The 27904-nt window shown below is 40.5% G+C and overlaps 1 protein-coding gene and 1 long non-coding RNA gene across 7 annotated transcripts in view; one reads left to right on the top strand and one right to left on the bottom strand.

Moving 5' to 3' along the window:
- Positions 1-1469: 1469 nt before the first annotated feature.
- Positions 1470-3815, top strand: LOC109202752 (uncharacterized). The gene is made up of 2 exons (XR_002062669.2): positions 1470-1781; positions 2566-3815. It is a non-coding gene; the product is annotated as an uncharacterized LOC109202752 (long non-coding RNA).
- Positions 3816-4144: 329 nt separating this feature from the next.
- Positions 4145-27904, bottom strand: part of LOC100697740 (A-kinase anchor protein 13) — a 124662-nt gene continuing 100902 nt past the window's right edge. For 5 of the 6 annotated variants that reach the window (XM_025907823.1, XM_005447695.4, XM_019360750.2 and 2 more), the window contains 13 exons: positions 27453-27701; positions 27286-27362; positions 23502-23683; positions 22529-22611; positions 22226-22414; positions 18398-18550; positions 14844-14917; positions 13897-13941; positions 11878-11928; positions 11415-11687; positions 9652-9834; positions 8911-9208; positions 4145-6095 (listed from right to left, as the gene is read on the bottom strand). In XM_025907823.1, the coding sequence (XP_025763608.1) occupies positions 6043-6095; positions 8911-9208; positions 9652-9834; positions 11415-11687; positions 11878-11928; positions 13897-13941; positions 14844-14917; positions 18398-18550; positions 22226-22414; positions 22529-22611; positions 23502-23683; positions 27286-27362; positions 27453-27701 (1910 nt within the window). In that variant the 3' untranslated portion in view covers positions 4145-6042. The remainder of the gene's footprint in view (positions 6096-8910; positions 9209-9651; positions 9835-11414; positions 11688-11877; positions 11929-13896; positions 13942-14843; positions 14918-18397; positions 18551-22225; positions 22415-22528; positions 22612-23501; positions 23684-27285; positions 27363-27452; positions 27702-27904) is intronic. The other variant, XM_025907818.1, reaches the window with a different exon arrangement.

The raw sequence follows: 27904 nt of genomic DNA, 5'->3' as shown, positions 1-27904 counted from the left end.
TAGCATACAAGATCCTACAGTTAAGGGAAAAAAGCCTCCACAGTCGAGGTTTCCAGAGGCAAAACACCGCCGAGCATGGAGAGATGAAAGCAGCTGGCTCTTTATTTATCAGGAGAAACGAGTGCTGCCGTGTGCCACCACTGCTGTCAATCCATCAAGATCTCTGTCAGCTTTTTCCTCTGGTGGTGTTCAAACTGCAGCACGACAACGGGAAACAGGAAATCAAAGCATTAGCACAATTTAGTGATAGCAATTTAATTGCCTCTGGAACAAAAATTGGATTAATGAGAATGATTTTTTTTTTCATTATTGTGATAAAGCTTCAAAAACAAAACAGACACAGTTGCTGCAGTCAGGACTAGAATACAGATCAGGATAAAAGGGAGAGAAAGAATCCCAGTGAAAAATTGGATTATGGTTTTATTAACCTGACAGTGTGGGTCTACATGGCAAACTACCATGTCAATGCACATGGTGGTATAAGTCACCATGTACATGTGTTAGTTCTAAAGCCTAATAGAGCTTTCTTATTGGTAGGCACAGTGTCCAGATGTGAAACGCTCACACTTATTTATTACGAGATGACACAGCCTGAAAGTTGGAATTGTGCTAACAGCCACCTTCCTAATGGCAGCGGATCCAGTGAGAGTGCTCGGCCGTGTAGGTAGGCCAGAGGTCTTTAGCATGAAGCAGGACTGGGGGCTTAGCATAGTCACCTCAGGTTTGAACCCATGTATTCAGTGTTATGAAGGTGGCTTACTTTTTTAGTGGGTTACATCACCATGATACAAAACCTCCAGTTACTGACCAACCAGTTCTCTGGAAAACCTAAGCACTATCCTTGCAGACCTTCTACTGTCTAAACTCTGTACATGGGCTAAGGCTGTATTGCACTTTTTTAACACCACAGTAGCTGCAGATGAAGCAACAACGTTCTTATGCACATCTAAAAACTAATGAATTTAAACTGTAATTATGTCAGGTCCTCTTGTGTCTTAAAGATGAAGCTGTGATACTAATAAGTACCACATCATACCATAAACATGCACATTTGCAAGCTTTCCAAAGTGATTTTCTGTACCCCTTATGTTGATATAACATTGATGCTTTTTGCTTTTACAACATCGTTTAATGTAGTTTGATTTAGAACAGGGGTGTCAAACTCCAGTACCTGAGGGCCGGTCTCCTGAAACTTTTCCATGTGTCCCTGTTGCAACATACCCGAATAAAATTAGTAGCAAGAGTATAGAACTTGACTGCATGCTAAAGTGGAAACCCCTAACCCTACTCACGTAAAATGTAAGTGTTTGGAAAAATGTAGTTCTAAAAGTACTTTTGTTGCACCATGTTCATTTACTCATGAGCTGCTGTAACATGAATCAAATGAACTGTCAACTCAAGTTCTACAGAGTCTTCCTAATGACCTACTAATTTTATTCAGGTGTGTTGCAACAGGAGTTGGAGTTTGAGACCTATCCCTGTTTGCAGCAGTCTGCTGAGAAACCTGAGCACTGTACTTTGAAACAACTTAATTTTTCAAACCCTTCTTCATCACACTGACATCTCCCCCCTGACCTGTCGTCCTGGCTCTACCTTGCCGTAGCATGTGTCGTCAGTCTCTAGCTGTGAGATCAGTCCCTTCTTCCGAATGGAACGCTGAGCTACTAGTTGTTTTTTGTGGATGTTGGGTATCAAAAATTCCATTCCGTATTCCAATTCCGGTAGGCTTGGTCCAGCCTAGGACCCTTACTGGATACGAACTTGCGACTCCCACTCCAGAGGTGTGTAGTCTTACTACTACAGTATCCTGCTATATGTCTATATTGTGTTTTAATATTTAATATTATGTTATTGTAGTAAGAGGAAATATGACGTTTGACGATGTATCAGTGCGCATGTCCCTTTAGCTATACTCACCAAATTTAAAAGTGCACCATTCCAATCGCAAACATTATAAAATTATAATTAACAATACAATGTTCTGTTAAAACAAATTAAGCTTTGATGTGGAATTAATTTACTTTTGGAAATCCTGCTAAATAATAAAAGTTGTGCATTTGAAATTCTGTATCGTTCGTTGGTAAAATAACAATTAGAATAAATGTTGAGGACAAATAAGTCAGCAAATCTAACAAGTTATTAGGTTTGAAACTAATTAGAATATTTTCCCCCTGAAGGCACAAAAACATAATGTTCTCTCAAGAACTGCTGTGATGTAATTTTTTTCTTTTAAAAACTTTCAGAAAGTTGTAGGATACTTTTCCCCCCTTTTCCTGTCATATATATGCTGTCACACTGGTGGATGACCAGAGTTTCACATAATCCCTGTGAGGCAAAAGCTCTAAACATTCACTGTCAGACCTTCTTTTTAACTCTTCATTCTATATGAAGTCAAAAGGGAGGAGCTTAATATGGTCGTCTCAGAAGCCCCACTATTCTGCTGTTCAAGCCATTTGTTTACATGGGGCACGCACTGTAAAATCTGCAGTCAATAAGTTCACTGGAAATCAGACTATGTGACACGCATAAACTTTTTTGTTTCCTTTTTCTTGCGGCGTCTTGTAGAATCTGCAGAATGAAGGCAAAGATGCACCACTGTTACGTCTCCACTGCATTCCCAGTGGTTCGATCACAACAACAGCTGGAGGACAAATATACAAACAAGTATCTGCTGCCAAAACTGAGCTAGATTTTTCTTCTTTGCTCCATCTAGTTTGATTTTTTTTTCTTTTATAAGTACAGGCGTCACAGTATACTAGATGGACGTAGCCTCTGGGTCTGAAAAGTCAAGCCAGCAGACTCCTGGTTTCAAAAACACTTGTAATAGTAAAACAGAAAACCAGACCTCCTCACTCCTGTGACCTCTGTAACCAAGTTTCTGATGAGTTTATGGCCTCAGTCACTAGTTTCAGGTCATAGCGAATAAAAGATGAGATCATCTGTATATGATGTCCATCGTTAGAGTCAGAAAAGAGTCGTTATTCAGGGTGTGTTCATCAGCTAATAATAGACAGTCAGAGCCACCTCTCGCTAGTAACGTGGTTTCCAAACACAAAGGTGGTCACAGTGTAACTGCTCCATTTTGGACCAATAGGTCATGGCGACTGTGTCCATCTGTCTGCTGTACATTGGTTGATTAGCAGACATTCTATTTTGTCACAATTCTTTCATGTTGGTTACAATGTATACAAAATGAAGCTTGACCAACAGAGAATAAAAAAGAATAGCTGTAAAAAAAATAACCCACAAACACTCAGGATGTCAATTGTGGTATTTTTTTTTATTATGAGAGAAATACACCTTTACATTGTTTATCACCTTGTTGGTGAGAATAAAACATAAATAAAACATTCTTACAAAATGCTTCAATAAATCACAAGTCAATTATTTTTTACAAGTAATTTGTATTATACATAAATCATATTTACACATTTGCCCTTCTTTTTTTGTTTTTTTTACATTGCTGAGAACGAAACAACTGTGTACCAGTTGAATAGTACAAACATTTCCTTCCTTTCAAAGCAGAGGTATAAAAGCTCTCCTCTCTCCTGAGAAGACGCTGGGTTCTACTCTAGTGCATTTTATCATTAAGATTTAAGGCTACGCAGGGTTCACCTAATGGACACACTCGTCTCTCGGACAGGCTTATCATCATCACTGGGTGAGGGAGTTCATTTTCCTGACTTGTGTCTGCTGATTGTCCCTTACAGAGGTCTGTGGTTCTGCCCAGTCGCTTCCTCCAACCTTTTTATTCCCCCCACATTAAAGCTGCTGCTGACTGGTTTCACCGAATAACCAATTACAATCTCTGACAACTTATTTGTTTCTGCAGTCAATTACAAATGCCGTGGGGAAAAATGTCACAGAGTGTGAGAGCCCACGCTCATCACATTATCTCTGACCTGCTGAGAAAAAAATACATCAATTTCTCACAGCAGGAGTCACAGGAAAAAAAAGACTAAACAGTTTCATACTTTCTGGTTGTTGCTGTTGTGTGAGGGAGGGAGGAAATTATTTAGTTATAGGTGCAGTGCTCCCTAGTGGTCAAAACACACCTTAAAGCAACACCAAAAATAACCGTCTACCCTTCTCCGTTTCTTTGACAGGATTACACCAAAGCCATAAACAAAAGACATGAAGCAACTAATTGGCAGGCCGCATAAGCCTCTTACAAGACACACTATAATAAACCAGCCTGGACGTGAAGTCAAATCCTCAACACGAGACAGCGAGTTAACAAACAAGCACTTAAACGTGAGAAAAAGAGGCAGCAAGGAAGCAGTTCGGCAATGCTGCTCTGCCATTCATGGGAAGAGGATCCTTTTTAAACGTCTCTTTGTCCTTCCTACCTGTCCCGCAGGTAGTCCTGCCCACAGTGTGAGCTTCGCAGGTCTTAAATATTAAGACGGGTCATCTTTGAAAAACTCCATAAAAGCTCACAGCCCCTTATTTAATCTACTTAAACACCTTAACCGTCTTTGGATCATTTTGCCCTTGATTAAAAAAAAAGAAATCATATTTACTCGTATCTCACACTGATTAAAAATAAATGTGTTAACATTTTTAGGACAAAGTGCTCAACAACACTTATGAGTGTTGACTAATCTGAAATGATCAGAGACTCACGAGCTACCTGCTGAGTCGGTTTAGTCACGAAACAACAACAGAACATGTTTTTAGCTAATGTCCACTCTCATTCCCTCTAAGCGGTTGCTTCGTCCCTAAATTAACGGCCTCCGTTTCCTACGACCAGCAGCTGTGCGCATCTGCAGAATCTATTATGGGAACTGAAAGAAGGCAAAAGAGAGAGTTGATCTCTTTAACACACAGAAACCATTAGTATGCTACCTGCAGAGTTACATGCAATTAAAAAACGAAGGAAAGCCCTGCTTGTCGGCGCTCAGATGAAAGATGAGGGCTGCATAAAAGCCCATTGACAGGCAGATAAAACGATGATCGAGCCAATATCCATCCAAGGCTCTAAAACACACTAAAGGATATGAATTGAGCCATTAGACAGAGAGAGATATGTCTCAATCCTTTCATTACTGAGCGTCTAAGAAAATACACATCTGAAGAGCTTCACTCCAAATTGGAGATAGCCATAATTCAAATAAATTAAAACCTCATTAAGGAACATGATTGATGGCATGAAGTCATCATTAAGGATTACACAAGTTAGCCAATTCCCTTTTGCTTGCAAACTGGGGACAGACTCGGCGGCTCTAATCACATCTGCTTTTCGAACACGCTACGCGAACGTCAGGCTATGATTCACTGCGTCTCTGACTGAAGCACTGAAACGGCTTTGGACTCTCTCTGATTAAGAAATGTTGCTAGGACCCGTAAGTTCCCCCCCGTGGGTTCAGTCATCAATTAGCTGTCAATGAATATGATTAGGTGTGAGGAGTTTCCAGTGCCACAGGGAGCTCGCTGACATTCACAGTGGCATTTGGATTTGTCTGTGTCCTTGAATGTGTGGTTGAAGTCACATGGAAAAGGCCCTGCTTCTGTAAATTAACATCACAGCCTGCTGGTGTGGGGCTCTAGGAAAAAAGGCAGCCGTAACACACAAGCCCCTGACAGACTTGGTAGAGCCTGAGAGGCAATTCGCTGTGAAATGCTTTCAGCGTGATACTGAGCTGTCACAGATGTCTGATTTTTCAAAATGAAGAAATTCTAACCATTTCTTTGGAAAAGGAAAAGATGAATTTTGGATAGGGAATAACGAAAAAGTGCACAGCCAGTCCATCCTTCCCATTTTTAGCTACTGAACTGATCCATAAACGCACACCACAGCAAAGCCTAAAATATCCGAATTCCCAACAAACTAAAAGCTGTGGTATTTGTTTTCTACTTCCATGTAATGTTAAACAGCTCTATGTTATGACATGGAAAATTAACTAAAAGCCTTTTCAAGGTGATTCAAACAGCCTGTGTGTGCAGGTGAATTTGTTACTACTTGGCAGCACATTCCACCGTCAGAGTGGTTTGATGGGTTCATGGTAATGATGAGGAGGAGGAGGAGGAGAGCCACTTGTCTCAGCAGAAGAAAATCTCTCCATCCAGAGGCGGCTCTGGAAGGGGCTGGGAGTCTGTGAAGAGGAGAACAGGAGTCAGCATCACCCCGAAAACACAGGATTTTGATTTCTGATCAGTTGCTGGTGACGTTTCACCTTATACGTCAGGATTTTGCAACCCACAAATATCCTCTAAATGCCAAAACAAGAACTAAATCCTTCCAAAATACAACTCATGGCTGAAATTATGTAACAGCAACATATTTGCAGAAACTCCCAGCTTGTTTTTCTTCAAGGTTTCTCATTCCTTTTTTATGTCTCTCTATAAAAACAAGTACACAGCTCCATCTACCCACCAGCAGCTACAATAGGCTTGTCCTCCATTTTCCATTGCTGGAGGCCAAAGGAGAAACCACAGTCTACGAGAGAATCTGAGTTATAAGGCTTTTGTAATATAGTGTCACCAAGTTTTGCACAGAAATTGAAATAGGAGTTCCAAATAATGCGGAGTTGCCCATATCACTGCTGCAAGAACACTTGTCTGAATAGTGTCCACACTGCATGAACCAGGGAGGTCAGAGTTCCTGCAACATAGGATGTGCCTGTGTGCTTGTACTTCAGGGTAAGTACTCTCCAGCACCAGCAGCCTTTAAATTTACAGCGATTAGCCCAGAAGCAGCAACTGGCAAATTTGTGTTGGAACTGAACACAGAGAAACAGACCAAGAATAAAGTCCAGGCTTTATTAAGCCTTTATGCCTCTAAGCTTTTATGGAAGTAACACAAGTGAAAATGTTCAAAATTCTATAGCATTTCCTCTAATCGTTCTGAGCCATCCAGGAAATTATAGTGGGGAAAATGGTGACGGTGAAATGGAATTGGATAAAAGTAAAAGATTACAACCAAAGAAGATCTGAAATGGTTTACTGGACACCATTTTTGTCACTGATGTTTATTTGCTGCTAATTTAAACATAAACAATTCATTACTCAAGCGTGGAGGCTGTCATCAATGACACTGTAGCTTCTGTTTAAGTTCTTAGTAACACGTACTGAAGTTGTACGTTGTATAATATACCCAGAAGCTGGCCAGTATGGGTTAACTGCATAGTCTAAATTCAGCACTATAGTACCTCTTTTTGAACTCTGCTGCCATCATGAGACCCACAACACACAGCAAACACACTGCTGCAGTCACAGCTGGGTGGGGTATTAGCATTCCCCTTGGGCACTTTAATGCAAACACAAGATAAACTCCTAAAGATATGTTGTTACCAACAGGGAGTCCCAACTGTGTGGCCTTATGCTGGCTCACTGCTCATTTTAGAACCATCAGTTCACATCTACATGTAGTTCATGTGTTTCATAACAAGTGGAGTTCTTCTGTGTCAGACATAAGCTCATTTCTAACAGTGTTCAAGATCCCCCTAAAAATGTAGGACAATTGAATAATTTACTCTTGTGACTAATTTAATATTGTAACAAATTTAAGCTCCATGTGAGATCTCATGACAGCCTGAGCAGATCTGAGCATGTGACCAAAATTACACGTCTCTCTTTCTCACAGTTTTTTCAAGTCAGCTTTATAACAAAATTGGCTTCAGATCATTCTGATCAATTTCATTATGACAGAAGATATCAGGCCAACAGCTGACACAGAAAGTGGTTTAATATGGTGTAATACAGTGTTTACATGCAGGGATGCACAATGCATTTCTCATCACTGATCAGCTCTCTAAAGGCGGATTTTCTTTTTAAGTGTTATTTATTCATTAAGCATTTGCATTTTAAAAAATTCAAAAAGGAGTTGTTCAGATCAGAAGCAGACATTTCTACAAAGGGCAGAAGCATACGTCACCACATATGTACATCAACATGGTGGACTTGTGCAGGAAAAATGCTCAAATTTTCTTTAATTGGATTAGGAAAAGGAATATTCCTCCACTCTGAATTCAGTGCAAATTTAAATAATTTTGGACCTGTTTCTTTCTGGCTGAGGTATTTATGTGGAGCCGTTTTATTCTGTTTGTACTTCTAATGCAGTTAGACTAGAAACACCATCATGCATGTAAACTGGGCAGTAGGAAAATAGGAAACTCCCTCTTCATGTTCTTCCGATAGGGGAAAACAAAATATAAAATCTATGATAAAATCTAGTCTTCGTGTTTGTGCGAAAATGTATGTTCCAACGTTAGCCAGATGCATATATGGGGCTTTAGATGTCTGAGCTAGTCAACTCAAGCGGCGCTCTCCTAAAATATCTTCTTTTTAGTATACATTTCATTCTTTTTCCTGAGGCAGTGTCATCAAACTGAGCTGTCATGGAGGGATAGTAACAAAAAGATTGAATTTTGCACCAAAAAAAGGTAAAACTTTGAAACATTCTCCTTTCATACGTCTAACTCCTCACTCCTTCTGACTTGACTTCAGATTTGATACTTTAGAGTATAAATTTAAATAGAAAAAACAGTGTGGATTTTGTCTCCAATCACTTCGGTGGTGCTTTCTCTGAAGTGATGGAGTTTATCAAAAACTAAAAGAATATCTGAAAACATTCAAACTTTATAAGGTCAAAAAAAAATTTCTTTTTTCTAAGTTAGTCATAAAGAACACTAATTGTTTTGGCTGGTCGTGACAGAAATTTCCAAAACAGATGATGCACTGTGGCAGGAAACAAAAAACTACCTTGAAACTTTGCACTCAGCTGTAGACCTGACACATCCTTCCTTCTCCTTCCATTATCCGTCCATCCACACGTCTACCATAATGTCTCCTTTTCAATAATAACCAAACACAGTACATCCTTGACAAAAAGCACTCCACGCCAACCTGCTGACTCACTGTGAAACACTGAACAATTCGACTCAATCCAGACGGTTTATCATCCTATACCTGCTGACTGTGCGCTCCCCCCTTTGGCCTTCTTCTTCTTCTTCTCCTTCTCCTTCCCATCTTTGCCCTTGTTCTTGGCTAGCTGCAGGAGGCTCTTTGAGATCTGGTTGTTGCCTTCGCTGCCCTTGAGGTTCGTGGAGGATGAGGTAAAGGGATTGAGGCCTTTCCCTTTGGGCTTGGACCGCTGGGGCTGCAGCCTCGGCAGAGAGGAGGAAGAGGAGGAGGAGAACTCCAGCGGGTCCAGCTCCAGAGACTGGGAGCTGCCAGCGAACTCATCAGACGTTGTAGAGGGAGTCCTCTGGAAAGGAAGGAACAAGAGGCGCTTAGGAAGATGAACAGCTGCGGTCTACATCTGTACGTGAATATGCATGAAAGGCTTTTTGCTAAATGATGAGCACAACTGTTTCTAGAAGAGCTCAGTTGTGGAAAAGGCTCATATTTAGATTTTTTGGGGAGAAATATAACGGTGCTGTTTGGCTTGTGTTGCAGTGATGCTTGCTAGTTAAAATGTGGCCAAGAGCTTTTTTAAATCCACTTTTAAGAGGACCGAAGTTCAAGCCTCTGCTGTAAGCATCCATAAACATCAACCAGGCTGGAGTGTCATTGAGCGCAAAAAACGAATCCCTCCAGGCTCACCGAGTGTTCCCCTGCAGCTGAGGGGGCGACAGAAGAGGCGGTTTCCCTGCAGGGATCAGCAGATTGTGTTATCATTATTATGATTTTCAGAGTGTCCCTGCTCACCTCAGCCAGACGCAGCTCCTCCATCTTGTTGAGGTGCCGCTGCATAGCCTCCCTGTCCCTCTCCAGCTTCCTCTGGGCATCTCTCAGTCTCTCCAGGTCCTTTTGGTACTCCTCCTTCTTGTTCTGCAGCTCCTGCTTCTCCTCCTCCAGGTCCTTCTGCTGCTTCAGGATTTCCTCCTCCTGCAGCGGTTGATACAAGTGTTGATTGATTTATTGAACTGACAGACACGTGAAGCGTCACATCGTATGTTTTCAGGTCCTCAGACTTTAGTGGAAACCTGCAATAACTGAGCCTGAATGAATAAAAGCTAATGACTGCCTGATTTAATATTGTGATCACATTCAGTGTCTCAACCTCTCCTTAATGCACGTTTCCCCATCAGGAAAAAATAAGCTGGAAAAAAACTGAAGTCTAGACTTTACCAATGCTGAATGAATAATTTATTGTCTCCTCATATATTAAATCAACTTCATAACTCCACAGGTGCTGCTGCTTGCTGTGCATTATGAAGCTGATCACAACTGTGTTTAACTTGTTGATTTTAGCCCACAATCAACTTATTATCGTTTAAGTATTCAAACTTTGGGGAGACACTGCAGGGAATAAAACGCGCTGGTGATGATGAGTGTGAAATTCATTTAAACAATGACCCACTCAACAGATGCAAGGATATACTGCTCATATCATCCAAGGTGCAGTCACTAACAGTAAATAAACCATAGACTGCTGCTCTTTTTGCTGTTTACACCTGCAGCATATGATCAGCGTACCACCCTAAACTTTAATCCCTAACCCCATCAAAATAAAATTTCCCCAAAGTCAAAGCAATCAGAAAATACTAACATTGTTATTGTAAGTATCACAATTCAGGAACTAGCTGTGTTTTTTTAAAATGTACGATTAGACGTAACCCTGTGGTGGGTTAGAACTCGAGGGTTAATCCAGAAGTTGTGGCTTTTTAAAAGAATGTTAATCATCTCCATGTCTGCTCGAATATTTCTGGTTTCTTTCACTGTTGTAATGCTCAAACTCTTAAACATTTGTTTCTTTGCAGATCTGGATGACTAAGTGATCACTATTTTGTAATCATTCTGCCATTTGGCAGTAATTTAATATGGAAAACAATAAGCATAAATTGCGGCTTTACTATACAGTGAATGGTAAAAGGACTGGTTCTTAGTGCTTTTTTACTTGAGCACTCACGTGTCTCATTCACCCATTCACGCACTGTTTTCTACATCTTAAGTTAACATTCAGACAGATGATGAATGCGTCAAGTATCCTTGCCCAAGGATACTTTGGCACACAGACTGGAGCAGCCAGGAATCAAACCACCAACCTTCTGATTACTAGATGGCTTGCTTTACCTCCTGAGCCACAGCCGCCCTAATTCACAGAGAATGAGAATGGTTTCTCCATATTGTTCAGCCTTTAGTTAGTGCAACGTTTCAGCCAGCCATGGAGGTGAATCTACTACCACGCCTTTGCAGCCTTGTCAGATGAAATTTGACCCTGCAACTTTTCTTTCAGCTTTTCAAGCTTGTCAGTGAAAGCTATATTTGAAGGCAGTGTACCATCTCTTTAAAGCACCACAGAAGATTTTAATGCCCTGCACAAGTGCGCATTGTAATTTATCAGATAAAACACTGCATGAGGTGAAACACTGCAGCATGAAACCATCCTGGGGGGTTACTGTCAGAATTATAGCTGCCCTGAAACTATTAATAATAAACAGGGCTAGTGGAAGATGATGCATAGTTACCTGTGCGTGCACCTGTGCCTCCCTCTCAGCGAGCTGCTTTTCCCTGAGCTCCCACTCCTTCTCTCTTCTCCTCTTCTCCTCAGCATGAGCTGCCTGTTGTCTCTGCAGGGATGCCAACTCCTGCCGCTGCTTCTCCAGGCTGCGCTGCTTCTCCTGTTCAATCAGCGAGCTGGGCCGGGAGGACGGTCGTGATAACGATGTGCAAGAGGAGGAGCGCTCACTCAGGGCCTGCCGCTGGTCCTCTATGAAACTGTCCTGCTGGACTACCACTGCCTGGGTTAGACAGAGCCACAGAGATTAGGTTAGACATACCCATCCTGTGGATTGTGGGGTATTCTGCACTGGCTCTATGTGGATGGAAGTCTTTTTTCTGTTCTTTTTATTGGAAAGCTTCACAGACTTGCATCATGTCAGTTCTGATCTGGAGCGCTGGATGTATTGTAATGCTTAGAAACCATCATACCTGCAGAGTGCTTAGCAGGAGATGCAGGTTGGAGACACTGTGGAGGACCTGCTGTTGAAAAAGAGAGAGCAGTGAGTATAACCTCAAACCTCCGGCTGTGTTCTTGTTATCCAGGAGTAAAATCCACTTCAGCTGCAAGGACAAAGCTGTTTGATGTTGCATTACTCACTGCTCCACTTGACATGTTAAAACTCACCATTATTGGTAGTGGTGTTTTATACAATATCAATTTATAACAATATGCTGATTTAACTTTACAGAGATCTGACCTTTTCTGCGCTCAGATATTATCACAGTAACCTTGTATTTGTCATCCGTGTTTACAAGGACACAAAACTGATCCAAACCACGTTACTGCGAACTAAACAAAACAGCTTTCATAAAGTGACCCGTCTGGAGGAAATGTTGTGGTGTCACACAGAATATTTTAATGTAATAATAAAAAAGTGATTTTACTACAGCAGACTTAAAGTTGTTTATAGCTCCACAAACCAAGTATTGCTTTAAAATCACACTTTGCAGCCACGATAATAAAAGCACTGACAGATGAAGTTACAAATGTTGATCTTCTTTGAATCGTTAAGTCTTGGCTTTATTGTCAATGCTACTTTAATTCACCGACCTACACATCATGACTGACTAAGCACAGACATATTATCAAAAGCACACAAACCAGCAGGAAAATGTCCCCTGCTTCACTGCAAAAAAATGTTCAGGAATAGCTCAAGGAATATGACAAGGAGCCAAAGGCATCAATACACCAGAATAGGACCCATATCTGCAGACAGAGGCATGTACAAAGGGAGGCCATGGATAGCCTCCTTAACTCGTTTCCCCCTTGGACCCCTTCTAGGGGTAACCCTTGTTTTTCTTTGCTAAAGACTGGTTATTCTGCCTAATGAGTAATTTTACTTTTTAAATAAAATACTTTTAGGAAGCAGCCAGAAACAGAAGAAAAAATTTAAGAAATAAAATAATTAGAGCTACTTTGGGCATATTTTTATGGTTAATGTTTTTTTTATACTTAAATAGGTTTATGACTTATTCAAATAAAAGGTTCTCCCATTTTGCAAAACAGCTCAGGGCTGGATATCAGCTTAAAAATTATTCACAGTGATTTTTGCACAGATTTCTGACAATGTATTTCTTCCTGATCAAATGTTCTGATTTCCTGTTGTTCCTGCTGTTGAAAATGCTCCTGAAGCTGCAACAGTCATGTCAGCCTCAGCTGTGCACCATTTATGGTTTTATTTCGCGTGCAGCGTTAGCAACATGAAACGCAAACAACTTCACCGACCCACTAACATGGTTTTAGACTTTTAGTCTTGTATTAACTGCTTACTGTTCTTTGATGCTGCAAAAATATAATCATTTATTAGTTAAGCCTTATTTTTTCCTGTTATTTTATAGCGCTACGCTGCATGAGCTGCTTCTGATTATTGTGCATATTGTGCATTTTAATAATAATTTTCACTTAAAACTCTTCCTACTTTTATTAAATGACAGCTTACTTTGCTTGCCACACGCTCACTTTCACTTTGAGCTATTTTGTTATTTATTACTTAGCAGAGCTTTTTACAGAAACAGCAGTAAATCCCTAAATGTGGGCAGCAGGGTTGTTTAGATTAAGTAAAAACAATTTCAAATTTGAATTTATAAAAGAATTAATATTTTGTTATTGATGGAGTATAAAGGTGTTTGATAGGTGGCAAAAGGAAAGCGGTTAACAGCAAATCAGCCTCAACAAGTGAATAATAATACTGAATAATAATTAAACATCGATCAAAATCAAAAGGAGGAAACAGTCCATCACAGTCATGATCAGAGCTGTGGTTAAAGGTTTGTGGAAGACTTTCAGAATTCAAACTGGGCCGACGCATTCTGGCTGAACTTGAGCATTACTGCTGTTTGAGACAACACGCTGATTAATGCCGGTAACAATGCCGTAGACACGGGGTTTTGGCAGTTTCTATGTAAACAGCGACTTGAACTGAATTAGACACAGGAAGTCAGTGTTACCTCACTGTTCCTCTTCAGCAGCTGCAGCAGGTTGGCGTTTCCTCCCTGCACACAAACATTAAGACACACTGAGTAAGCTAAAACACAATAATGTACTCGCATGCAAACATCTGCTCTTGTGTACAGTATGCGTATGTGGGCCTGTATACTGTATATATCACTGAGCGAATGTGATTAAAGCTGCACATGTGGGTGTGCTGTGAAGTCTAATTGTATCTGGCTATGATTATGTATGACGGATTTAGTGTCGTGCCGCTTTATTTTAAATGGGGACGAGACGAACGGTTCTAAAAAGGAATTTTCAGTTTACAAAAGAACGGCACAGACCAACGTGAATACAATAGAAGATGGAAGGCTGGAATCAACCCTGCATTGTATTTTTTAATGATGACTCGGACTTCTGAACACCCTCCTTCTTTTACTGCTGAACTCTCTTTGAACTTTGGCACCATGCCTAGGGTGAAATGTTAAGAAAAATTAAATGCTTCCCTTCTGTTTTCAGAAAGCAGCATTTACAAGGAATGGCCTGGTGAATAGCTGGCTCCTTTTTCTTTATTAAACAGCACATTACGTTTACTGTAGCCTGTCTCTGCTAAAAGATTCAAGACACAATAATGTGCAGTCCAGCTGCTGGTATATGCAGTATAAATGACTACAAAGGCTGGCATCCAGTGCAGAGCTACAATAGCAGCACCTAAAGGCACTCCATTCATTTCCATCATCTATTGAATCCTACACAACTGATGGTCGCCATTAGCAACGGGACCTGGCAGGAAGAGTCAAGAGGCTAATTCATTGGAGGGAGAGAAGCAGTTAAATTCATCTTAATGGTATTGTTAGTGTTGGAGGACAAATGCACCCCCACACATGCCCTCAGGTTCTCTGTGACGTGTAGGGGCACATTGGCTTCAGAGTCAAGGAGAATAACTGGCTGCTGGGATGCAGACCTTCTTTAAAACGCTGTCGGACTCCGTCCTGCGCAGGTCTCCCGCCATGTCCTCACTCTCATCTCTGTCTCCACCTGATATAAAGGGAAACCACAGGAAAAAAAGATGAGATCAAGAAGAGTGCTGCAAGACAAAAGGAGACCTCTAAGAGCTAGAATATGAAATAAGACAAATGTGATTATAATCAGTGATTTTCACTGAGGGAAAACCATTAAAATCCCCACAGTGTTAGCTTAACCACAGTTCTGGCAGACCAGCCATCATCAGCTGACTGTTCAGCTAGCTACCCTATACATATCTTATATAGGGTGTGCCATTGAATCTTTTTCAAGTCGGATTTAATGTCTTTGGCTATGCAAAAAAAATAAATAAAAATAATATATAAAATTTAAAAAATGATTGCTGGAATTCAACCAAACAAAAGGCTATGTCCTCAAAAAACAAAACAAAAACAAACCCAACAACAGTAAGCTGCTCTGCTGAGTCAAAGTCAAATGCTGGGGAAAAAACAAACCAAAAACAGCTAGGGTGAACAGGAAAGGAAAGCACTGCAGAGCACAAGTTCACCACAAAGAAAGACACAGAAACACACAGAAAAAGATCCGAAACACTGCAGTGGTCAGATGTCATGTCATTGAACAGTTTAAGTTCTTTGAAGTATCAGTGAGAGCACAGACATATATGAAGGATTCCAGGTAATCCACATATTTTTGACATTGCCTCCTGGTGACAGCAGACAGCCACGACATGTAGACATGGGTCTGCAAAGCTCTGTGTAGCAGCTACAGACTACCAGCACCAAATCATGCCAGGACCTTTAGCCTCTCCACAGCTGTGGCACATCTGCAGGCTGCTTTGCAACCCCCACCACCCCAGATCCTCTTTTGATGCTGCAACTTAATCATTGACAACGCCTGTCATTAATGGCTGTTCTGTTATGGCAGCTCATGTTGCCTTTACTTCCACATATGTGCACATGGAACAGTGGGAATGTCCCAGAACAGAGCCAAACCGCCAAATCTAAACTACTGCAGATGGAAATAACAGCCTCTTGATTACAATGGTCCTGACTGAATTATGGTTACTTATCAGAAAGTGGGTGATTAAATGCAAACTCTTTCTTCTTGGTGAAAAGTTTTGGTGGCGAATATGAGCACAAATTTGAAACTGAAAAGCAAAATTTGTGTTTTATGAAGCAGGATGGAGACTTAGGCTACGTTCACACTGCAGGTCTTAATGCTCAATTCCGATTTTTGGATTTAAATCTGATTTTTTTGTCTGCTTGTTCACACTACAAATAAAATGTGACAGCAAACGCGCTCCTGTGTGGACCCTCAAAGTGGCCCGCATGCGCAAAAGAAGACGTCACACACAACGCGCTCTGTTCAGACCCAGACCAAACAGTATTGTTTGACTGATGGACCTTAATATAAAGACTTGTTTCGGACTTTACATTCCCCAATTTTGCTTTAAGTTATTTTGTTATTTACATATGGCCTGATAATTATACTTATTGCTGTTTTAGAGGAGCGGTGCTTCAAAGGATAGTTGCAGATTTCTGTCAGAATCTGCAGATTATACAGTACAAATAAAATGTTCACGTTGTCTTCCCAACAGTTTCACTAACATCTACACGGGATGGACAGGAAGCGTTCACGATGTCTTCTCAGGCGCTTCTCCAGCGCTGATAATTGGCGTCTGTTTTTGGATTTGTGCTGTTCACACTGTCATACCATGATTGGATATGGGTCAAAAAAGTCGGATTTGATGCGCTTTCGCGTGCAGTGTGAACAGTGAAGTAACTACAGGTTGCAAAAATCAACCTCTTCAGATCCATTTTTACTAATTTTGTAGTTTTGTTTTGTTTTTTTCCCCCACATTTGCCATTTAACACCACCAGGGCTGCAGCTGAAAAACAATGGCATCTAAATGACACATGGATTTAATTAAATAAATACACTGCAATTATAGTCAAATCTCCACATCTTAATGACAGAGCTGTGATGCTGAAAGTCTATTAACTTATGCAGTCTGCATTTTGGCCAATTTTCCTTCCGGCTTCTAATCAGGCCCCAGAAGAGGAACAAAATTAGCTAAATGAACACCGAAGCTTTAGCTTTTATCAAAAGAAAAAAGCAGTTTGTTGATTTGTAACTTAAAGAGTTGGTAGACGTGGTGTACATAAGAATTTATTTGGTGTTCATACTGAAATAATGTGAGGTGATACAATGATTAATATTAATATCAACTGAGACCTCAAGCTGATCAACTCCTACCTGCAAGGAGGAGAGAAAAAACCCTTTTTCTCGCCACTCTGTCGTTTCTGACAAGGTTAATAAAAGTCCTTCGTTTACCATTAGAGAGAGATTCTGTGCAATTTTGTGTGATAGTGAAATTCTATGATTTTAAAAAACAGAAATGACACTTAAAATTGAGGGAATCGTAGATATAATTCATGCTTTTGACACAGAGTCGTCTTCCTTGGCGGCCATCCTTTCTTTAGATGTATGGAAAATGAGAAATTCTCACTACATTTCAGAGTCTGACAGATCAGCACAGCAGAGCAGGCCATACAGATATGCAAGCTCTCAAACAGTCTGCAGGAAAACAGTTGAGAGCTTTTGTAAACCCCCCTCCCCCACCACCCAAAAAAATCCAAAGTATTACAGTTTTTATGTTGTCAACAAGCGACTCCTGTGAAGGTTACAGCCGGGTTTGCTATGTCAATAAAATAAGTGGTTCTCACATAGTCTCTGCGGAAAGATTATCTGCTGACCTACATTTATGTTGTGTTTATGTTAATGTTGAATCTGACATCTCATCTGAAAATTATGCTTTGCCTTTTTTTTTTTCTTTTTTTAGTTTCACTGCTATTCTTTGATTTACATTTTCTTCCTTCTCCACCTACAGAGAACTCTGTAAAGTCTACATTTACTTTAAAATATAATTAACTGTCCACACATTTATCTTTCTGTTATAGAGACTAATGTAAGGGAACATATTTCATTATGTTTGCTTGTTTAAATAAATCAAGGCTGAACTAGTGTTTAAGAGACATCCCCCTTAGACAAAAATATCATTGTTTTGCTGTAGTTTTCCAGGTAAGGCTGGCGATGTAGAGATCTGGACCTCTTACAGCTCTTGTGGTTCAATGGATTCGACACTATCAGCTTGCAAGCCACCAGTTCAGAGATATCGCCCCAGGCCACCTTTCCCTCAGGAAGCTCCAGCTCTGCTGTCCAAGCCTCCGTCTGAAATGTTTTATCTAACTGCTCTGAACAGGGGAATTGTGGGGAGAGGTGGGTATGACCACCAAAACCCCGTTTCAAGATGAAAAATGAAATATTCCACTTTTAAAACTGTGCTTTGGCTTTCAGCAGTGTTGTCACACATTTGCAGTCCAGTCACTAAGTCGGTGCAGTTATCTTGACAAGCAGGTGGGGGTTCAGCATGTTTCACTGCACTGGATTGCACAATGTTTAAAAAAATGAAGAAGAAGAAAATAAAACATAAAGGAAAAAGACACCAACAAATGTCCAGAGCAGCACACTTACTCTTACTGCTGTGCATCTGGTGACTGTCGAAGCCTCCGAAAGTCTCAGCCCTGCGGGGCAAACACACCGGCCCCGCACCACCTCCTCCTCCCTCCTGGACGCTGGCCATGGCCCCGCCCAGGCTGCCATTCACCAGTGTCTGTAACGTCTCCACTGTCACGGACACACACAGAGGGAAACATCAACGTGCAGGTCAGTAAGTGAATTATCCAGCTAACTGTGTTACAGTTCAGCTCTGCAGCCATATATCCTGGCAGGCTGCTACTGGCTCCTGTTGCTAAGCAACTATTGACAACCTATTAGTGCCACAGAGCCTCTTCACTAAAAGTTTAAACATCTTCGCAATTTGAAATTTATAGAAACTCTGAAAAGATGTGTGCATTGCTATCAGCATACAGTGTACAGATGCCACACTGTGACCTTTCCTGTCTGGCAGATTCTCAGTAAAACACAATAACCTGAGGAGGAGAAATCACATTACTGCTGCCAATTCACATATCAAATAAGGACAATTACTGCTCCAGGCTTTACAAGGACGAGGTGAAAAAGACATTGTGCTGTAGAGTAGGTAAACTTTTACTGCTAGTTTGAAAAGTTATAATCATTACAGGAGTTTTCCTTCATTCATCCAACCTCCATCAGAGCTGCAGCCTGTTTTTCTTTGAACTGTCACAAACTTACCAAACCTGTAAACTTTAAAACAAATCCTTTGTATTTTTAACCAGCTCCAGATTTTTGTGGAACACTCTTTGCCTGCAGCGGGACTAAATAATAATAAGGAGCTGTTTCCTTACGCAAGTCACACTCTGACCACCGAAGCTACTCGGCTCCTTCACAGACAAGAACACACACCAAGAACAGATTCAGCTCTTCTCTTCATTTTGTCATATTCAAGTCATATTCAACTACATTTTAAGAACGGTAAGGATTCATAATCAAAATTGATGTTTCTCTTCATTATTACTCAAAGCTTGATGTCATTGTGCTACAAGAGGACATCAATGGGCCCATAAAAAGTCCAAAATTGTCTTAAATCCACATTTACTGGTAAAAATCCTTAAAATAGATCAAACTCTCTTAAATTATTTTTGTTTCCAATTCTTAGCACACAATGGCACTATTCATGTAACCTCTGTACAGTTAAGACAGTGCAGTTGCACTGCTGTTAAGGCCACGGTGGCTTAATTTAGGCCCCACAGCCTGCTGAGTTTGCAGTTCACTGTTAGGAATGCTGAAGATGATGAAGGAGAGGGCCTTCCAACCAGCACGCTCGTTAGTCTACGGAAATGGAAGGATAGGAAGTGATAATTCCTAGAGATTTTATTTGTGTTGCGGTCTTACCCGATATCAATTAATAGATATCAGACATCAGATGGATATGTCCATGAGAATTTTGGTCATTAATTATATCTAAAATGTTATTTCAAAGTTCTTTAAATATACACTGTGATTGATGGTTGGTTGGTTATGCAATCATTTGCTTCCATTCTTGACTGTAGGACGGAGCTAAAACTCCCCTGGCTGCTTGATCTTTTTTGCATTTACAGTTTTCAGCTTTCAAGCTAATGCTTATTAGAATAACAAACTCCAACCCACTGATCTGTCAAAGGGTACACATGGAAAAAAGATTGGCACATCACACTGCAGCATCATGCTCAGAAGGCTCAGGCAGACATGTCTTCATTTATCCACAAGACAAACGTTATTAAACTTTCTCCAATTTATTCTTTTCAATTATCTAAAAAGCAAACTATCTAATATTCAAACAGCAATTCCCCATTAAAGTAATGCAAATACAGTTTCAAGCACTTAATCCAAAATCCAAGCACTTTTCAAACCTTGAAAACATCATCTTAAAATTCACAAAATCCCTGCATGTTGTTGTTAGACTGTATCATGTAAAATCCAAAGTAAACCCATACACTAGAAATACAGCAGTGCAAATGATAAGTAAAGTGAATACTATAGAGGAATACCAAAAACCTAAAATGATTATAAAAAGCCAAACTCACTTGGAAACAAGTGAAAGTAGGTTTATCTCAAATCATGTTTTAAAATCTACAAATACTCCTTAAATAAATATTTAGCATGTTTATTTTTCACTCACCCAGCTTTTTAAATTTAAAGTCAATCCTATCGCAGTCTTTCTCCACATTTCAATACCTTTACCACAGGATACAGTAATTGCTCTCAGCTCACCTCTCAGCTTTCTTCTAATAAACATTTGATGAACAACACTGCCAAAGCAACAACAAGCGCTGGAGTAAAATCTCAAACCGCATCCCGACTCCTTTAATGTTTGCTATACACTTGAATCTCTCTCTCTCGGGCTATGCAGGGATCCAACTACTGAGCTCATTACATACTCAATTACATCATTTCCTTAGGGATTAATAACATAGTAGGCTCTCATCAGAAGAATTAAAATGAATAAACAAGTTTTCTTTACATACAAATTGTATATAAACTCCTTACATACAAAAAGAACTGAAAGTCACAGTTGTTTTTGTACAGTGAATTTTTCCATGTGGTTGCCAAAGTGCATCCTTTTCACCCTTAGCCTCAAAAATGTGTGGTGGAAAAAAATTATCAGAACTTTATTATGAAAAGTGAGGGCAGAACTGCCCATTTGTGCATAATCGATGAAAAACAATAAGGTGCTTTTTTAGCAGATGGCTTTATGCCTCATGTCATGACACAAGTTTTGGTTAATAATTGAAATTAGCTATACATATGAATGAGTCAGTGCTTTCTCTTCAATGAGAAGTTATAATACCCTGTTTTATTACCAATGCGGTGTTTGGACCGCTTTGGTGTTAAGAACTCAAACCTCACTAAAAGGAGAATAGACCAAAAAACTAAAACGCAAAAAATGGTCCGCCTACCTCCCTATCCTCACCTATAGTCATGGTCTTTGGATAGTGACTGAAAGAATGAGACTGTGGATACAAACAGCGATAATGAGCTTTCTTCGAAGGCAGAGTGGCTTGTCCCTTAGAAACAGGTTGATGAGATCAGTCATTTGCAAGGGGCTCAATAAAAGCTGCTACGTTTCCACATCGAAAGGAGCCAGTTGAGGTGATCTGGGGATCTGACAAGCACGTCTGCCCAGTGTCTAGTACAGATGCCCACCAGAATGGATGCTAATAGCTCAGTCACACCAGAGTAAAAAGAGGAAGGAAGGAAAGGAACCCTCCTTCCAACTAGAAAAAAATATCAGTGGTTGCCCAGTGGTTCAATTGAATGTTTTTGGTGTCAGAGATTCATTGCAAGTAGTTGCAGTGTACAACATCCTCAGTCACCTTGCGATCAGTTTTGATCACAGGTTGCCTGGTGGGAAGCAACTTGTCTCCACACAATTACAATTTGACTCAGACCGACTGCAACCACCCTGACAGGTTTGAAGGTTTGCAATTGCAATCTGATTTATATCTGATGTTTATTTTCTAACTTATGATATCATTTAAAGTAAAACAGACAATGAAGGGCCGGGCATGATTAGGAAATGCTTAGGAAATGCTTAGTTTAAGGCTTTAAAAACACAACTTCAGGATATCGCAGTTACCAACTCAATCTTTTATATACTTTTCTTATATACTTTTAAGTTTGCCTAGATGATAAAATTTAAAAATGCAAACAGGATAACATGTGTAAGATGTACTTTATGTTCATAAAGCAGCAATGACACATGCCACATACTAACAATCTGTAACAATGTTAGCATACAAGCCTCTCACTGTGGTTTTTTCGTTCATTCAAATTTATTTCTCAGAATACTCAATGAATGACGCATCCACAGCACACATCTTAGAAACCCCTCTTTCTTACCTTCCTGCAGGGCATCTTTCATGATGGACGCCCCCCCAGGCGGCTCCAGGCTGCAGGGTGACCTGAAGAAAGGTTGGACCTGCCGACAGGCCTCCTCGCCTGGGCTCACGCCCTCCCACATCCCTCTGAAAAGCCGCACCTTCTCCTCCAGCAGAGACATGATTTCTGTATCCTTTTGCCTCAACAGTTCTGACCAGCAAAGACAGACAGACAGGAAGACACAAAGACAAACAGTGAGAAATCTCAGGCAAATGTGTGTGTGTGCTTGCTATCATACAAACAAATTTAATAGATTTCTCTCACCTCTCATTTCCTTTGCTTTAGTCTCTAGCTGTCTCTTGTCATCTTCCGTCTCACTGGGAATCCCTTCATCCTCATCCTTGTCCCTGTCCAATAAAGAAAATAAAGATGATGTACAACATCCCATAAATTAGACAGGATTAAAGACCAACAAACAACCAGAAATCTACATCACTTACAGTGTACAAGTGTTTAATCAATTAACTGGAGTTAAATTATTCCCTAGAGTTTTGGTAATTAAAAACTTAAAAACAGTATTCTGAAACATTTTCATTAATTTGCAACATTTTACAGATTTCTAGACTTCTTAAAAAGATGAGTCATGAAAATAACCATTAGCTTCACACTGATCTACGACCAATCAGTCTGTGCATCTGTCCCACAGGACAACAGACAACTCTCCCAAAAGTTTGAAGCACATGAGCACATGGTGTTTTTAGTTCAAGAGAAAAAAAAGAAGCCATAGCCTTTAAAAAAAAAAAAATCATTTCTGCCAATAGCATGATCTCCATTTGTGTTTTGACAGAAGTCAGACTGCGAGGGAGACAGAGTGCCTAATCTCTCTCCTTCCCACTGGCTGCATTCAAATAATCCTCTGCTTATAGCGAGCTGTCCTTGAAGCCAAACCAGCATTAGACTGTCCCTGAGTACATCCTATCCCCAGGTAGGGTAGTGCTAATCCTCCTGACAGCACAGTGCTCTGTCCACAGAACTGGGCTTGGTCTAACTCGTGGTTTACATCACAGATGGACTGGTGATGAACTCTAAGAGACAGAGCCCTTAACGTAAAGCACAGTGGAGGCAGAGTTTCTTCTGCGGAAGAGGTTACAGGTTATAGTAAACCAGAAAAGATCAGGGTCTAAGCTTTCTCTTACATGTAGATTACAAGATGCAAAAATAATTGTGTGTCAAGTACATTAATATATTTAGTCTTCATATGTCTTAAAATAAAAACACTGACATGAATTCTACTCACATAGACTGCATGGCTTCCTGGATGAGCTGCATCCAGGTGTTGCGTTCCTCTTTCGAGCTGGCCAGGACCTCCATCATCTCCGGCTTCTCTATGCCTGCCGTGATGAGGAAGAGGCCGCGCTCTTCGTTAGCGACCTCCCTGACAATCAGCTTCTGGAGGGAGATCACGGTGGAGCGCTGATCCTGCAGGGAGAGAGGCGACATGGGAGGAGAATGAAAAAAGAGAAGGAAAAAAAAGAGAGAGGAGAGATGATAAGGGGAGGGCCAGGAGGGAGGAAAGGGGGTGGAGGGGAAACAAATGGTGAGGATCAGGGAAGAGGATGGAAAAGGCAGGAAGAAGGGTGGGCTAAAGCAGAGGAGGAAAAAGGATAATTACAGGAGAAAAGCGAAAGAGAAACAAAGACAAAGGGATGGATAGGGAAAGAAGATCACAGACACAAAGGGGAAAATGAAAAATATAGAATAAAGAGAAAAGAAGAAGCCAAAGTGACATTCTGGCTAATTTTACGATTATCATGGCTGTCGGCTGATGCACAGAGCCTCTGCTAACCTTGCATTCTTAAGAGTGCCAACACTGTAAAGCACATTTTAGTACACCACAAACCACTGCATCATTTCTTCTCAAACCAGTAAAACTCCAAAGCTGTAACCACATCCCTACATTTTTTCTCCAACCACTTGTCTGAGGTTTAAAGAATAGGTTGAGTTTTTTTCCTGTGTGTTTGTCTTCCTGGTGTGACTACATTGTAAACAATAGGAAGAAAATCCACAGCACACGTTCTACAGTTTAAACCAAATCAAGTGAGTATTTTAGAGGGAAAACAATGTTGTCAATGCAGCTCAACAAATGGAACAGAAAGATTGAGTTTGCACTAAAAACACTCCACATTCAACATGAAGAGGGGGAAATTGTGTATTCTTACATCAGTCACCTAAAAATAAGTGCAAATTGTCACCTTTAATTGATACTTTCACCAAAAAACAGTCGTCAATTTGCAGGAACTCATGTGGGCTATTTCTCAGACACTTCTTTGTCAGTTAAACTGATAAAAGGTCTGGAGATTAATTCAGGTGCGGCATTTGCATTCAGAAATCCCACAACATGCAACGCAGAAGATCACAGAGAGAAAGAAGGGGAACATTAAAAGAGACCAGATCAAGAGCTTTAGTACGTGTGGATGGGAAAAAATGGGAAATGGGAACACACACTCAGCTACATAAAAAGGCCTTGATGTCCACAGAAGAGAGCAGTAGTGGATGATCACAGGATCCTTTCCATAGCAAAGAAAAGCAACCAAGCAAAAAGACTCCAAAAAAACAAAAACAAAAACCCAACTGAAGACGAGAAGAGTAAAACCAGCAAAAATATTTCAGAGGAAGTCTTTTCTTTGTGATGATCATTGGTTCCAAGCTTTAGGAAGTCACTGACTGAAAGTGTTTAACATGCTGCTAATTTGTCCAATTGTGTGGATGCCCTAAAAGGGCTTCCACACTATTGAGTTCCTGTTTCTCTTTATTCTTTATTCTACTTTATTCTAGTTGCTTCCGTACGTTTTTTGGCGCTTAACTACTCCCTCAGTTTTCAGCCGATTTTCTCAGTTCAAACTTTAAAAAATTCTGCTCTTTCTGCTAATGTGCGCTATGACTTTTGGTGCTCATAACTTCTATACTTTTTGAGATATTGAATTTTTTTTGCAATATTTTTTGCCCATTTCTGCCATATTATCAGTGGTGTCACTGATTTTCCTTGCCGGGCAGGCCTGTGTTTTAGCTCAGTGAGATGAGCATCCGTTCTCAGACTGGGAGGCCCGGGTTCAAATCCCACTTATGGCAACATTTCTTTCAGTTAACAGTTAAACTTTTTTAACTCAATTTCAGCTTTTTCACCAGTTTTCAGCACAAATCCCAGCTTTTTCAGCTATTTTCAGCAAAAACATCTTTTCAGCAGAAGTTCTGCTGATTGAACTCTTTTCAGCAGAATTGTCACCTCTTTTCAGCCCAAATTCTGCTTATTCACCTCTTCTGCAAAATTTTCAGCCTTTTCACCTGTTATTAGCACAAATCTCAGCTGTTTTCAGAAAAAAACTCTTTTGAGCAGAAATTCTGCTGATTCATCTCTTTTCAGCGCAACGTTCTGCTTCTTTACCTCTTTTCAGCAAAAATTCTGCTGATTCACCTCTTTTCTGCAAAATTTTCAGCCTTTTCACCTCTTATCAGCACAATTCTCAGCAGCTTCTGCTCATTTCAGCAGAATGGTCAGTCTGTCCACCTCTTCTTTGTGAGTATAAGTTTGGCTCAGTGAGCTGAGTAGCTGCCTTCAGACCAGGAGGGCCAGGTTCGAACCCTGCTCACGGTGAAATTTTTGTTTTCACCACCATACAACTTTTTGTAACTTTTCTTCTTTTTCAGCTTTTCAGCAGACAGCTTCAGCGTTAAGGCATCCACACAGCATTTTCGCAGGAAATGCAAATTTTTCTAGTTACATTTGAGTTTGAACTACAATGGCTACCATTCCTGTGCAGCTTATGTAACTTTTTTCCCATCAACCCATGAGAAAAAAGCAAGAAGTCACTTTAGCTTTGTTCATTTTTGGGCTCCCAGCTTCGAGCTGTGGTGATGATGCACACATCACACTAGACACAATAGAGCATGGCCACCACATCTGTACACCACCAAGCTAAGAGCACTGAATGCAACAAAATAGAAAGCTGGGGTGTAACCATTTCCTAAGAGACAATTTCTGCTTTCAAAGAAGATCATTGCTGTCATTTTGATGTTTGAATCGTCATTTCAGCAAAGATATGGAGCCACAGACAGCTCTTTAGAAAAAAGCATCTTTGAGGTCAGCCTCAGAGTAATGAAGTAAAAGCAGGTTTAAATTTTGGAGCCATTGTCGCGGCGGAAAGCTGTGCTGTACATTTAAAGCAAATATGACGAAAGATCTTTTGCTTTTCCTTCTTGTTTTGTGTTTTTGTCAAACCTCTCAGCTTTGAGTTGTTCAGGCCTTTGAAAGAGGCAAGGCAATACTCCCCTGTCTTAAGCACATGCCCATATAAGTAACAGCAGCTTGAATATACGTAACACAAAAATATGGAGCCAAATCTATAATATGCAGGTTTGGTAATAAAGCTCCAAATGTTTCAGCTGAAAACATTTAGATTCTCCTCATCTTTTTGTTTATTTCCTATCATCCATTCTCTTTTAGCTCTACAGGTTTGTGTTCCTGTAAAGGTGGTGATGATCTATGACCTGCTACAGTAGCTGCATGTACTCTTGTTGATCCACAGAACTGATGCCTATACTCTCAAAAACAAACCCTCTCCACATGGCTACCATCCATTTCAAACCACATGTTATTCCCCTTTCTAATGTCAACAGCTCCAACTCAAACATGCCAGGCTTTTTTTGCTTTTTTTTTTACTGATGGATGTGATTATTAAGCCACCGGCCTGCCTCTGTTTCCATTCCTGCGAGTGTGAGACGCGGAAAGGGGAGAGAGTGTGGCATGCCATGAAGCTGTGAGTCCTGTAAACATGGAAAAAACAACTCAAACCTATATGATTTATCACAGCTGGGTTAAGGAGCCCAGGGCCAGATAAGCTTTATTAGGTGCAGCTAGCGTGCTAGCAAGAGGCAGGCATTATTTCACAATGGGATAGCTAAGAAGGGCAGCTACTGCTAACAGCAACAACAGTGGGAGAGGAAAATATGACAGCATCATCTCTGGCAGCAGTCATGAGTTCTTCATAACTGTAGGGCAAAGGAGAGGGAAAGATATGACCTACCAGCATGACAAAGACATATTTCTGGTCTTTCTCTTGGAGGAAGACGAAGACGTCTGATAGGAGCAGAGCATGAACCTCTGGAAGACGACCAGAAGAAAATCAGTTGTTGTTGGATTACTTTAAAAACATTAAAATTTTAGACCCTAAAAAGAAAAGAAACTCCTCACCCTTTAGTCTTCCCTGGGTGTTTTTCAGCTGTAGCGCTCCATCGTGGATCAGCCGCCTCCTAAGCAGATCCTCCCTGGCAAAAATTTGCCCGTTCTTCATCATCATGATCGACTTGTTGTCCATACGGCCGTGAAATTCCTTCAGGCGCCGTCTTTTCTCGTGTTCGTTCACCTTGCTATCAACCGCCGCTATCACCTCCTTCACGAGTCGAATAGCCTCCGTCAGGTCAAAGTAGTCTTCGTCGCTCTCTGTGTTAGACGTGTGACAAGATTTTAGAAAATTTATTCTACAAGAGATTACCATAGGAATGTGATTTCAAACCAGCTGAAGCAAAAATGGAGCACCGTTACATTTGGTAGTTTAATGACTCCAATCTAACACTTAACCCTGAACAGCTCAGACAGGTGGTGTTTAAGTGCGGCAGACGATGAAGTGACATTTTACTTCTCAT

Source organism: Oreochromis niloticus, linkage group LG1 (genome assembly GCF_001858045.2).
Source record: "Oreochromis niloticus isolate F11D_XX linkage group LG1, O_niloticus_UMD_NMBU, whole genome shotgun sequence".
Lineage (NCBI taxonomy): Eukaryota > Metazoa > Chordata > Actinopteri > Cichliformes > Cichlidae > Oreochromis > Oreochromis niloticus.
This window is presented reverse-complemented; position numbering and strand designations above follow the sequence as displayed.